The 13,859-nt window shown below is 56.2% G+C and overlaps 2 protein-coding genes across 4 annotated transcripts in view; both read left to right on the plus strand.

Moving 5' to 3' along the window:
• EPN3 (epsin 3) overlaps window positions 1-1,333 on the plus strand; it is an 11,186-nt gene extending 9,853 nt beyond the window's left edge. Inside the window, exon 11 of the mRNA XM_011960020.1 lies at window positions 1,259-1,333. Within this exon, the coding sequence (XP_011815410.1) occupies window positions 1,259-1,333 (75 nt within the window). The remainder of the gene's footprint in view (window positions 1-1,258) is intronic.
• Window positions 1,334-4,955: 3,622 nt separating this feature from the next.
• On the plus strand, window positions 4,956-13,859 carry SPATA20 (spermatogenesis associated 20). 3 transcript variants are annotated; one of them, XM_011959964.1, is made up of 17 exons: window positions 5,066-5,152; window positions 5,572-5,625; window positions 6,153-6,317; window positions 6,417-6,481; window positions 6,673-6,827; window positions 6,906-7,049; window positions 7,149-7,350; window positions 7,848-7,978; window positions 8,077-8,181; window positions 8,400-8,474; window positions 8,572-8,781; window positions 8,862-9,054; window positions 9,359-9,527; window positions 9,816-10,027; window positions 12,251-12,450; window positions 13,257-13,337; window positions 13,512-13,859. In XM_011959964.1, exons 1-17 carry the CDS (start codon window positions 5,076-5,078, stop codon window positions 13,680-13,682), a joined length of 2,409 nt encoding a protein of 802 aa, XP_011815354.1. In that variant the 5' UTR covers window positions 5,066-5,075; the 3' UTR covers window positions 13,683-13,859. The 3 variants fall into 3 exon arrangements, with proteins under 3 accessions (XP_011815356.1, XP_011815354.1, XP_011815355.1); XM_011959966.1 differs by lacking the exon at window positions 5,572-5,625 and having other exon boundaries at window positions 4,956-5,152; window positions 6,147-6,317; XM_011959965.1 differs by lacking the exons at window positions 5,066-5,152; window positions 5,572-5,625 and adding an exon at window positions 5,877-6,025 and having other exon boundaries at window positions 6,147-6,317.

The raw sequence follows: 13,859 nt of genomic DNA on the forward strand, positions 1-13,859 counted from the left end.
CGGACCCGGGGCTGGGCAGGGCGCGGGTGCTAGTGGCTCGCTGAACCAGTGGCGGCTGGAATCACGCGTCGGCTCCGGAAGCTGGACGTGGACCACGGCCCGGGAGCTAGAAACTGAACGCCCCCATAATAAAGACTGGAACCCTCGTTCTCAGCTCTCACCAAGTGGACTTTTTGCGAGGTGTGGCGGCCGGGTCTCGACCACAGCATGGATCGCCGGCTGTCTAGGAAACTGCAGCTGCACAACGCGGGGTGCAAAACTGCCCCCGCTTCCTTTATAGCTCCTCTCAACCCTCACCTCCATCCCCCGTCACCTAGGCACCTTCGCTTCCAGACGCTCCCAGGCTGTCACTCAATTTGGTCCTTTCATTCATTTGTCACACATGGGCACTGGGGCTGAGCTAACAGCGAGAGACAATAGGCCTTTGTTCCTATTTATTGGGTACTGCTTATGTGCTAAGCAGATCAGTTTATTTAATCCTTGCAACGACTCTCTGAGGTAGATAATATTGTTAATTCCGTTCAGGACCCCGGCTACATAATTTGTGAGGCTCAATACAAAATGAAAATGTGAGGGCTCCTTGTTCAAAATCGTGTGAAGAATTTCAAAACAGGGACAGCAGAGCATGAAACCAAGCGCAAAGCCCACTGCAGGGCGATTGCACAGGTCTCTCACCTTGCAGCCGGTATTACTCCCATTTTTCAGGCAAGGAAACCGAGGGTCAGGTTAAATGGCATGCTCAAAGTCACAAAGCTGGCATGGGGCGGGGCTGGAACAGAGTCAGACAGTCTGGCTCCACGGCCAGGGGCTCCCAGGCAGGGCCCCAGAATTAATTCAGCAAATATTGACTGACTGCTGTGGACAAAGTGCTGGGCTCACCTGGGAGGGATCCAACCTCCAGGAGCGTGAGCGCAGCAGGGTAGACAAGCCAGGGGGCAGCAAGGTAGACAAGTCAGGGGCATGTGATGCGGCTGTGGCAGGAGCCAGGTGCAGGAGCTCCTAGGCTCCTTTGTTTTACTGAGTCACCTTAAATCTAACTCTGCCCTCTGCCCTTGCTTCACCAAGACTGGTGAGAAACTCAGTCTCAGCCACAGAGGGGGAATCAGACCCCTTCTAGGGGTTTATGTGGAGTCTGGGAAACCAAGGGTGGGGTGAAGCCTGGTAATCAATCCAGGAGGGGCCCCTATGACCACCCTTGCCTCTGTTTCTTCTCAATGCTCCCTGATCACTGGACCACTGGACACTAATGTGTCCTCAGTGCTTGGGGCCTGGCTCTGCAGGCAGCCTGCAGCCAGCCGCCATCCCCTTTAAGGGACAAATGACCTTCCACTAAAGTTGGGGAGTGAAGGGACACAATGCCACTCCCCTTCCTAGGGTGGGGGAAGGGGAAGGGAATCCCACAATGGCAGTTACAGACAGGATGGACAAGAACACCTGCTCAGGAATCAGACTGACAGGGTTCAAAGTTCTGCTCTAAGGTTTGACCCTGACAAGAATCACTTAGTAATAAGTGGTTATGCTCTGTGACCTTGAGTAAATTACTTACCCTCTCCCTGTCTCTGTGCCTGTGTTTCCTTACGTGTCAAATGGGATCAGAAGTTTCTTCCTGATGAGGTTGCTATGTGGATGCCCCCAGGCCAGTGTCCATTCAGCTCAGGGCCCACCCTCTTCAGAGACTGACCATGAAGCATGAACCCATCACGCCTTTCACTCCTGGTTTTGCCAGGCAATACCCAGAGTGCAGCACCCATCTATTAATATCTTCTGCTACACCCAAACCTGGGATGATTCCATCCTTCTTGTCCCCTGACCCAGCCTTTGTGGCCCTGCCACCCAGTCTCTCTTCTTCTAAACTGGATCCCCCTGAGATCTCCCAAGGGGAGCTGTTTTGTCTCCCACAAAGAAGAGGTTGATAGCCTTGCTTCCTGCCTCCCTCCCTACAAGACCCCTCCTGCTAGGAGGTTGGTGCCATAGGTCATTCTGTCTCCTCCCTGCCTGGGGCTGCCACTCCACCTCATTTTTGGGATGCTTCAGTCTTGGCTCATGGTCTTCTCATCCAGCTCTTACCTCAATTTCAAGTTCAAGTCGCTCCATTATCCAAGGACCTTACGGCCCCTTGACCTCTCAGTGACCCTCACCGTGGTCACACTTGGAGGTTTGTCATCACCCCAAATTCCTCTACATTCAAGGCAGGCTTCCGGCTCTCTGAGCTTAACCTCATTCCTTCTAGCCAGAACATGTTCCTTCGAGCACCCGCTGGACCCTCTGACTAGCCAACCTGTCCAACAACCTGCCACACCCCACATTCTCAGGGCCACCCAGGACCACCACCTCTTCTATCCTTGATGGCGTCCACCACTTTCTCTTAAATGAATCCCTCCCATAGAAATGTGTCTTAATTAGATCCATCAATCTTGACAGTGTCTTCCCATCTTTCCCCTCATGTCAAGCATGCGTCATCTCTCTCTGTTTCCCCTCCCTTTCCTCTTCCTCCGCGGCTGACTGGTCGACTTCTGCTCTCAGCCTGACTTCACTAGAACGACGCCCACTAAGCACACCAGTGGCCTCCATGTTGCTGAAGCCAGTGGACGTTTTTCTGTCCTAGCCAGGCTGGCCCCTCAGGAGTCTGACATGTAGACACTGTCCTTCGTCTCTGGCATGCTGCCCTGTCTGGGTTTCCTTTGCACCCTGGCTGCTCCCCATCTGTGTCTTTCTTTTTCTTTCTTTCTTTTTTTTTTGAGGTGGAGTTTCACTCTTGTTGCCCAGGCTGGAGTGCAGTAGTGAAATCTTGGCTCACTGTAACCTCCGCCTCCGGGTTCAAGCAGTTCTCCTGCCTCAGCCTCCCAAGTAGCTGGGATTACAGGCACGCGCCACCATGCCCAGCTAATTTTGCATTTTTAGGAGAGATGAGGTTTCTCCATGTTGGTCAGGTTGGTCTCGAACTCCTGACCTCAGGTGATCCACCCTCCTTGGCCTCCCAAAGTGTTGGGATTACAGGCATGAGCCACCGCGCCCGGCCTCTATCTGTGTCTTTCACAGGCTCACTCAAGCCTGGACCTGAGCCCTCTTCTCTGCTCCGCTGCACGGTCTCCCTGAATCAGCTCCACACCCACATGATCTCAACAGTCAAAACCCCCAATCCTCTTTCCTGACAGCCTTTCCTCTGTGCTCTGAGCAGTGTCATCACTGTCTCCATGTGCGCATCTCAAACCCGCAGGTTCAACAATGAACCCCATGAATTGTCCCCGCTCCCCACCCCATGCCCTCTCTTAAGGGAATGGTCCCACCTTCCAAGTCACCCTGGATACTGCCTTCTTTGTCGCTGCCAATCCTGATGTCGTTTCCTCCTTCACCGACCTCCAGCCCATCCCCTTCTCTGCATCTCCACTCTCCCATCTCCCCTGGGTGCTGCTATAGCCTCCTATCTGCCCCCGCTTTCACTCTTGCGCCTTTCCAGTTCATTCTCCACTGGGAAGCTGGTGGGATCTTTCCAAAATGCAGATCCAACCAGGTCACCCTCCTGACTAAAGCCTTTCAACAGCTTGCTTCTGCTATCATCAAAAATCCCCTTCTCTGGCCAGACACGGTGGCTCACACCTGTAATCCCAGCACTTGGGAGGCTGAGGCAGATGGATCACTTGAGGTCAGGAGTTTGAGACCAGCCTAGGCAACATGGCAAAACCCCGTCTCTACTAAAAATACAAAAATTAGCTGGGCGTGGTGGCACACATCTGTAGTCCCAGCTACTTGAGAGGCTGAGGCACAAGAATCGCTTGAACCTAGAGCTGGAGGTCAGCAAAGGACCTCTCTCAGCAAGACAGAGCCAAGATCAAACCACTGCACTCCAACTTGGGTGACAGAGCGTGATTCCGTCTAAAAAAAAAAAAAAAATTGAGTCGGGCACGGTGGCTTATGCCTGTAATCCCAGCACTTTGGGAGGCCGAGACAGATGGATCACCTGAGGTCAGGCGTTCAAGACCAGCCTTGAACCCAGGATGCAGAGGTTGCAGTGAGCCGAGATCACACCACTCCACTCCAGCCTGGGTGACAGAGCAAGACTCCATCTCAAAAAATAAAAATCCCCTTCTCACAGTTCACGAGTCTCTCCAAGATTTTGCCTCTGCCCTCATCTACTCCCTGTCTTTCCTCCTTCTGCAGTTGCTCACCCCTCACTCACTGACAAGCCACAGGGCCTTTGCACAAACTGTACCTCTGCCTCATTCCCCCTGAGCGCCCTCTAACTTCCTTCCTCTCATCCTCCATGTCTTCACAAATGTGATTTCCTCAGGGAAGCCTTCATCCTTTGCCCCTTCCACCAGATCAGGTCACTTGTTACGTTATATCCTCACGGACTTGTCACGTGGGTGTTTATAGATTCATCGGTATGGCTGTTGAATTAGCATCTGCTGCTCTCAACAGACTGTGAGCCATGTGAGGGCAGGAGCCTTGTTTCTCTCTGCCCACCGTTGTATACCCAGTGCCTTGCAGAGCGGCAGACGGCAGACACTTAATAGATATTGGCTGAATGTAGCCAATAAGGCCATGTGTAACCTATGAGACATAAAATGGGCTCATCAGTATTATTTAAGGAAGGCTTCCTGGAGTGGGTAGGATTTGAGTAGGACCTAGAGATGAGGAGGTTGCAAAAAACAAAGCTTGTTAGCTAGTGGACCTGGCCAAGGTACGCCTTCACCTTGCATCTCATTTCTCATTTGTAAAATGGGCAGGGGTTGGACAAATTGAGCTGAAGCTCTGGCATCCCATGGCCCTAGCATCCCCCGGCCCTAGCATCCCCCAGCCCTGGCTCCCACAACTCTCCCTGTTCCCACGAGAAGGGCTGTCCTCACCAGGCAGGGGCAGAGCCCAATTTTATGCACAGAATGGGTTCTCCCAAGGCCGGAGTGCCTGATCTGCAATTCTGTGTTCGGCCGCAGGGTGACGCTCGGAGACCAGCCACACTGTCCCAAGTCCCAGCGAAGACCCGCCCGCGGCTCCATGGGTGCCCGACCCGCCCCTCACAGTCTCCTGCCCTCCCTTCCTATCCGTAGCGGCCGGGCCCACGGCCCAGAGCAGCCATGCTGGGCGCACGGGCCTGGTTGGGCAGCGTCCTTCTGCTACCCCGCGCCAGTGTAGGCCTCGCCGCGAGCCGCAGGTACGGACACTCCCTGCGCTTGCCTGCGGGCTCAGTGGAGGGTCTCCCGGGCACCGGTCCCCAGTGCCTGTCTGGACCACCCTTGCATGCCTGGCCCTTCCCCCACCCCACCTCCGGTATGCTTCTGAGACCTGGCCCTGGCAATAAGGTCCTCCTCCCCTCCCCTCCCGTCCTCATTCTTTCCCTCCCCTCCCCTCCCCTTCCTTCCAGTGCAGTGCCAACTCCCCAGGGACTGTTCTTACACCTCTTCCAGGAAGCCTTCCTTGCACCCCAGCGCTGGATGCTGGGTCAAGGGCCTTTCTCCAATAGTACCCTATGCCCTGTCACAGCCCTTTATTGCTGCATGGACCTTTCGTTATTTAGGTCATCTTGCACTGCCCACTTCCAGGCTGAACTCCCTGAGGTCTCTGATTCCTTAGGTGTCCTGGGGTCTGGCCCAGGACCTGGCCCCACAGGAATCCCAGCAGGAGGGCGTTGAGTGAGGCAGTCCCCGTGTCCTCTTTCCTCTGTTTGTCCCTCACCTGGTCCAGTCCCAGACCCTACTGATCTTGGCCTGTGCAGCCACCAACAGTGGGCTGCCTTCAGGTGGGGCCACACCCAGGCCTGCCAGAGAGATGCCTCCAAGCAGCTGTTCCAGGAAGGGCCCAGGGAGGGGCCCCGGGAGGGGCCCCGGGAGGGGTAAGAATGGAGCCCCAAGAACCATTCTGCCCATTGTGACCCGCCCTGACCTCACAGCCATCCTTCCCACCACCAGGTCCAGGAGGTTGGGGGAGACTAACCTGGCAAGGAGCCCCCAATGAGCCACCTCTCCTCACCCCCCAAAAAACATAAGGGGGAGCACAAAGGCCACAGTCTCCCCCATGGTTCAGAAAGGTGGGTTGGGCTGGGAGCAGGGGTCCTACTAGGGTGCTGAGTGGAATGGGGCAGGTGTTGGGGGGCCTGGGATAAGGTGGGTGGAGGTCCCCGGCTTGCCTGATGCACTAGTCCTCGCCAGGGGTAGCTCCTCCCGGGACAAGGACCGAAGTGCGACGGTCAGTAGTTCAGTGTCAATGCCTGCTGGAGGGAAGGGAAGCCATCCTTCGTCTACACCCCAGAGGGTCCCCAACCGCCTGATCCATGAGAAGTCACCATACCTCCTACAACATGCCTACAATCCTGTGGACTGGTGAGCACTCTCCTGGGGCCCTGCCTGGAATCACTGGGGTCCTAGACCCCTCCCAGACCCCCTGGGCTACTGAGTGATGCCCCACCCTGCTGGGCCTAGGTACCCCTGGGGACAGGAAGCCTTCGACAAGGCCAGGAAAGAAAACAAGCCAATTTTCCTCTCAGGTAATGCTCCCACCTTCCCTGATACAGGGCTGTGGGCAGGGAGTGGCAGTGGATGGGGGAGGGTCTTCTCGGCCTGGCAGGTGTTCCGGGAGACTAGAGGCCAAGACATCTTCCATCCAGCCAGGGCCACTTGGCCAGCCTCCCTCTGACCCGTGGCTGGCCCCCTGACCTCTCCCCATGGCCCTGTTCAGTCGGGTACTCCACCTGCCACTGGTGCCACATGATGGAAGAGGAGTCCTTCCAGAATGAGGAGATAGGCCGCCTGCTCAGTGAGGACTTTGTGAGCGTGAAGGTAGACCGTGAGGAGCGGCCCGACGTGGACAAGGTGTACATGACATTCGTGCAGGTGAGCAGTCCTCCTCGGGAGTGTGCGCGCCACGTGGGCTCAGGGCAGCTCCCCTCACCCTCGCCCTCTCTCTGCCAGGCCACCAGCAGCGGCGGGGGCTGGCCCATGAATGTGTGGCTGACTCCCAACCTCCAGCCCTTTGTGGGGGGCACCTATTTCCCTCCTGAGGATGGCTTGACCCGAGTCGGCTTCCGCACAGTGTTGCTGAGAATACGGGAACAGGTGCGTGTGCCTGGGGGAGTTAGGGGACCAGGGTGGGGGACTAGGAAAGAAGAGCCCCGCTCCCCAGCTGACCTCCAGGTGTGCCTCCACCTCCCGCAGTGGAAACAGAACAAGAACACCCTGCTAGAAAACAGCCAGCGTGTCACCACTGCCCTACTGGCCCGATCAGAAATCAGCATGGGTGACCGCCAGCTGCCGCCCTCTGCCGCCACCATGAACAGTCGCTGCTTCCAGCAGCTGGACGAGGGCTACGATGAGGAATACGGTGGCTTCGCCGAGGCCCCCAAGTTTCCCACGCCGGGTCAGTGCCCCATGCCCACCTCAGCCCGGGCTTTGGCCTTCTGATTCCTATGCTGGTCAGGGACCTACTGGCTCCTGGCCTCACCTGTAGCTTCCTGTCCTCCTGACTGGCAGTGACCTCCTTGCCCCTAGCCTGTCGGTAGCTATTGGTGAAGACCTGACTGCTGGTATCAGCAGTGACCCTCTCACCTTGACCTAGATGATGAGCTTCTGTCCCCTGACTTGGTCAGTGACCCGGTGACCCTGGCTTGGCTAATGACATTCTGGGCTCTGGGGGGACAAGTAGCTTTCTGGTCCTCTGTGAGTCAATGATATTCTGACCTCTGGCTTGGGCTGTTACCTTCTGTCCTGTGGGTTGACTGTTGACCTCACAGCCTGTTCAGAGACTGCCTGTTGAGTGAACTCCCAGCCTCTGCCTGGCCCAAGGCCTCCTGACCACTCCGATCTCTGTCCCCACTTTCCCATTCTCTCACCCCCATGTTCTTGGTGCCCCCACAGTGATCCTGAGCTTCCTGTTCTCCTATTGGCTCAGCCATCGACCGACTCAGGATGGCTCTCGGGCCCAGCAGATGGCCTTGCATACCCTGAAAATGATGGCCAACGGGGGCATCCGGGACCATGTGGGGCAGGTAACAGACACTGGGTGTTCCCTGGGAGGGCAGCAGAGGGCTGTGGGGTGGGGCAGAGGCTGAGACTAGCCTCCAGCTTTGTATTCCACCTGGTACAGGGTTTTCACCGCTACTCCACAGACTGCCAGTGGCATGTCCCTCACTTTGAGAAGATGCTCTATGACCAGGCACAGCTCGCTGTGGCCTATTCGCAGGCCTTCCAGGTGATCCCTGACCCCAGCCCAGAGAACAGGCATCTCACTCTGGCTGCCCCTCCCAAGGCCTTACTGGTGACTGCGGCTCCTCTTAATCTGAATTCCCTGTTCCCTCCCATGTACCCACTACCCAGACTTCCATCCCCAACCTGCCTCGGAGAATGTTGTCCCCTTCCACCTGGGCCTCCCAGTGACCTCTGTTCAGTCTCCTTTCTTCCCTTTGTTAGATCTCTGGCGATGAATTCTACTCTGACGTGGCCAAAGGCATCCTGCAGTACGTGGCTCGGAGCCTGAGCCACCGGGTGTGTGTCCATGGTGGCAGGCGGGCCTGGCTATGGGAGGGGTTGGCGCCTCCACTGCCCTGTGGACCGGGGCCAGCCAACTCTCCCCTCCCCACAGTCCGGAGGCTTCTATAGTGCAGAGGACGCAGACTCGCCCCCAGAGCGGGGCATGCGGCCCAAAGAGGGCGCCTACTATGTGTGGACAGTCAAAGAAGTTCAGCAGCTCCTCCCGGAGCCTGTGCTGGGCGCCACCGAGCCACTGACCTCAGGCCAGCTCCTCATGAAGCACTACGGCCTCACAGAGGCTGGTAACATCAGCCCCAGTCAGGTGAGGACTTCTGGGGTCACCTGACGGGCCCTGGAGCCTGCCAGGCGTGTGAGCTCGCAGACAAAGGCCATTCTCCTCAGGACCCCAAGGGGGAGCTGCAGGGCCAGAATGTGCTGACCGTCCGGTACTCGCTGGAGCTGACCGCTGCCCGCTTTGGTTTGGATGTGGAGGCCGTGCGGACCTTGCTCAACACAGGGCTGGAGAAGCTCTTCCAGGCCCGGAAGCATCGGCCCAAGCCGCACCTGGACAGCAAGATGCTGGCTGCCTGGAATGGTGGGCCAGCCTGTCTGTAGGATCCCCCTTCACAAACCCCCGTCTGTCCAGCACCTACTAAATGCTCACTCTCCCTTTATTAGGGTTATTACTCTCAGTTGACAAACAGAGGCTTAAGGAACTTGAGTAACCCTCCCAAGGTCACGCACAAGGGCTGGGAACCCTGCCATGTCTGGCTTTGGAGCCCAAGATCTCAGGGATCACCCATGACTCCAGGGAGGTGTTGGGGCCCGAGGTGATGGGGTGGAGTTGCCTGGAGGGTCCTGGCCAGCTTCTCACCACTACTTGTCTCTCCTGGCTGCAGGCTTGATGGTGTCAGGCTATGCTGTGACCGGGGCTGTCCTGGGCCAAGACAGGCTGATCAACTATGCCACCAATGGTGCCAAGTTCCTGAAGCGGCACATGTTTGATGTGGCCAGTGGCCGCCTGATGCGGACCTGCTACACCGGCTCTGGGGGCACTGTGGAGCACAGGTTGGGGACTGGGTAGACTGGGAGGGCTCATCTCCCCACACGTCCCCAGCTTACCTCCGCCCTACTTCTCCACTCCATGTGGACTGCAGTCCTGGCTCTGCCAGGTGCTTGCTGTGAGTTTGTAGCCTCCCTGGGCCCATTTACTCATCTGGGAAGTGGGCTGATGGCACCTGCCCAAGAGGGTTCATCTGGAGGGTTAAGTGAACAAATGTGTGAACGGGCCTCCTCTGGGAAAGGCCCTCTCTCCTGGGACTCTCCCCAGCCCCTCCCCTAATGCCTGTCCCCCAGCAACCCACCCTGCTGGGGCTTCCTGGAGGACTACGCCTTCGTGGTGCGGGGCCTGCTGGACCTGTATGAGGCCTCACAGGAGAGTGCGTGGCTCGAGTGGGCTCTGCGGCTGCAGGACACACAGGACAGGCTCTTTTGGGACTCCCAGGGTGGCGGCTACTTCTGCAGTGAGGCTGAGCTGGGAGCTGGCCTGCCCCTGCGTCTGAAGGACGGTCAGTAGGGGTGCAGGGCTAGTCTGGGGTCCTGGGAGGTGTTAAGTGCAGCGTGCGTGAAGAACTGGTGTGGGCAGAAGCCCTCCTGGCTTTGTGTCTCTGCTACGTATTAATGGTGTGATTTTTGGCTGCTGTAATATTTCTGAGTCTCCTTTTCTTTTTTTTTTAAATAGAGTCTTGCTATGTTGCCCAGGCTGATCTTGAACTCCTGGGCTCAAGTGATCCTCCCACCTCGGCCTCCCAAAGTGCTGGGATTACAGGCATGAACCACTAAACTCAGCCTTAGTTTCATTTCCTTCCTTTCTTTCCTTTCTTTTTCTTTCCTTTCTCTCTTTCTCTCTTTCTTCCCTTTATTTTCTTTCTCTCTCTCCTTTTTTCCCCTTCCTTCCTTTCCTTCCTTCCTTCCTTTCCTTTCTTTCTCTCTCTCTCTTCCCTTCCTCCCTTCCTCCCTTCCTCCCTTCCTTCCTTCCTTCCTTCCTTTCTCTCTCTCTCTCTTTCTTTCTTTCTTTCTTCCATTCTTTCTTTCTTTCCTTCTTTCTTTCTTTCTTTCCAGGGTCTCACTGTCACCCAGGCTGGAATGCAGTGGCATGATCTTGGCTCACAGCAACCTCTGCCTCTGGGACTGAATCAATTCTCCCACCTCAGCCTCCTGAGTAGCTAAGACTATAGGCATGCACCACCATGCCTGGCTAATTTTTGGTAGAGATGGGATTTCTCCATGTTGCCCAGGCTGGTCTCAAACTACTGGGCTCAAGTGATCTGCCCACCTCGGCCTCCCTAAGTGCTGGGATTACATGCGAGAGCCACCATGCCTCGCCTGTTTCTTAATAAGTAAAATGGAGCTAACATTGGTACTACCTCACAGGGTTGATGTAAAGATGAATTTAGCCATTCTGTAAACATGCTTAGCACAGTAACTGGCACCCATGGATTCAGATATTGACCAAGGCTCACTTGGTCCCTGCTCTCATGAAGCTTACAGTGTGGTAGGGGAGACAGCAAATATGCAGTAATAATGCAAAAACACATGCACAAATGTGTAGTTAAAATTTGTGGTGAGTGCTGTGAAGTAGAATGCTCTATGTGTACCTGCTCCCTATTACCCATGTGCCTTGTCTGTGGTTAAAGGTTTCTTTCCCGACTCTCAAATTTTAGCTCCTCAAAGATCAGGACTTTCTGCCACTGTTGTATCCCCAGGGTCTAGTGTGGTTCTGGCACATGGTAGGTGCTTAATAAATGTTAACTGAGTGAGCAAAAGGGCCTTGAGAGAGAACCGCAGAGGAGGCCCAACTCAGCCTAGGGAGCGATTAGAGTACACCTGTGATAGGTGTCATTTAACCAAGGCCTGGAGGGAAAGAGGGGCCATGTGGCCATAGAGAAGCTGAGAGAGAGTTCAGGCACAGGGAGCAGCACATGACAGGCTGGAGCAGGCAGCCTGTATCCTGGAGGACGGGCAGGGCCTGCGTGTTCCTGGAGGGCACCGAGGAGAATGCTGAGGCCAGCAGGGCACGGAAGTCATCTTTTTTTTTTTTCTAAGAAAAGAGAGATGGTCTTACTGTGTTTCCCAGGCTGGTCTCAAACTCCTGGGCTCAGGTGATCCTCCCACCTCAGCTTCCCAGGTGCTGGGACTACAGGTGTGAGCCACCATGCCCGGCTGGCAAGGAGGTTTTAAGCGGATTGTGACCGGCTCTGGTATGGATTTAAGGAGGTCACTCTGACCACTGGTGGAGAGAAGTGGGGGTAGGGGAAACAGGTGACCAGTTAGGAGGCCATTAGTCGGGTTCAGTCCAGGCAGGCATTGGTGAAGGTTCAGAGCACGTGGAAGTATGAGATAGGGAGACGTGGGATTTGGATCTCTTCTGGCCGCAGCCCTGGCAAGACACAGATGGATTAGAAGCAGAGGGAGAGGGAGAGGAAGGGGTCAGGATGGTGCTGCTCTAGCTTGAGCAGCTGAGTGGCTGGACAGAGGTATCAGCAGCGAGGAGGGAGCCTGGAGACCAACAGTTGAAGCTAGGACAGGTAGAGTGGAGGCTGCCATAAAAGAGAGCCAAGTACTGATAACTGCTGGAGTGGCATCCACACCCAGAGTGGGGAAGGGGCGGGATAGGCAGGGCCTTTTCTCTGTCTCATCCCCCAAGTGACCCTGGATACTGTCCTGGGGCAGGGTCCTGGGACTCAATGACCCTCCCTTACCCCCACCCCCTGCCTCCCCGTGTGCTGCAGACCAGGATGGCGCAGAGCCCAGCGCCAATTCCGTGTCAGCCCACAACCTGCTCCGGCTGCACGGCTTCACGGGTCACAAGGACTGGATGGACAAGTGTGTGTGCCTATTGACCGCCTTCTCCGAGCGCATGCGCCGTGTCCCGGTGGCATTGCCCGAGATGGTCCGCGCCCTCTCAGCCCAGCAGCAGACCCTCAAGCAGGTGGGCGGTGAGGGCACCTGGGCTGGGACCTCGGGTAGGAGGGAAGCTGGGGCTGCGATAGCAGATGGGAACAGGAGGTGGGGTTCCTGGGCTGTCCCCAGAGCTCAGGTCTGTGTGTGTGCGGGCCCGTGGAGGCGCCTGTCAGACAGGGGGGCAGAAATTAATATGAGTCCATGGTGGCTGATGAAGTGTTTCTCTGTACATCTTGGTATCAGCGTAATTGCTTCTGTCGGTACTGTGTTATTGGTGTGTGTGTACTTCCGGGTGTGTGTGACCCTGAGGTGTGTGTCTGTGCACCTACCTTTGAGGGGGATGTTGGTGTGAGTGTTCGTCGTGAGTGTTTGTCTGTCTGCGTGTGGATGCCCCATCTGCAGGTTTGCCTCTGTGTCTGCCTGCATGCGTGTGTGTCTGCTGTTCGTGTGTGTGGTATCTGCCTCTGTGTAGGCATCCGCTGTGTGTGTGTGTGTGTGTGTGTGTGTGTGTGTGTGTGTGTGACTACTCTGTGTCTGTCTGGATGGGTCCCTGTGTGCTTTGGGTCTTCCGGGTGTGTGTCTCCCCGTGTTTGTATCTGTACCATTGTGTATATGTATGACATTTTCACTTCGGTATTCTCGTATGTGAGTGTGTGTGTATGTGTGTGTGTGTGTTCCCACTTGCCAAGCATTAACTCATCCTGGCAGCTGAGATGAGTCCCTGTTCCTTAGGAATATAGGGTGGGGTGGAGGGAGGATGGGGAAACCCTGGTGGTCTAGAGCTCAGCCGCTCCCTCCCCTGACACACCGGAGTGACCTTTCTATTCTGGTCAGATCGTGATCTGTGGAGACCGCCAGGCCAAGGACACCAAGGCTCTGGTGCAGTGCGTCCACTCTGTCTACATTCCTAACAAGGTACCCGAACCTGTGAGCCCCACCCCCCACCTCCCTAGAGCTGCCCCCTCCCATCCTCAGCTCCTCAACGTCTCCTTCCCCTTGGAATGTTGGGAAGAGGGAACTTCCCAGTGGGCCTTGCCAATGGACCCCCCACCCCGGCAGGTGACTCTCCCTGCTCTGCTGCTGCCCTAGGTGCTGATTCTGGCTGATGGGGACCCCTCGAGCTTCCTGTCCCGCCAGCTGCCTTTCCTGAGTACCCTCCGACGGCTGGAAGACCAGGCCACTGCATATGTATGTGAGAATCAAGCCTGCTCAATGCCCATCACTGATCCCTGTGAATTACGAAAACTGCTACATCCATGACTGCCCCAACCCCCTTGGTCTGGGGCAGAAGGTGAAGCATCCCAACTGACTAGAGACTTAGGCCCTGAACCTGTGGCCATCCCTGAGCACCCTGCTACCAGGTGACCTCGGCCATACTCACTGCCCCCCTTGGGCACCCACTCACCCTAGAATAAACTTAACAGTGTCCTGTGGTAA

Source organism: Colobus angolensis, unplaced genomic scaffold (assembly GCF_000951035.1).
Source record: "Colobus angolensis palliatus isolate OR3802 unplaced genomic scaffold, Cang.pa_1.0 Scaffold50, whole genome shotgun sequence".
Taxonomy (NCBI): domain Eukaryota; kingdom Metazoa; phylum Chordata; class Mammalia; order Primates; family Cercopithecidae; genus Colobus; species Colobus angolensis.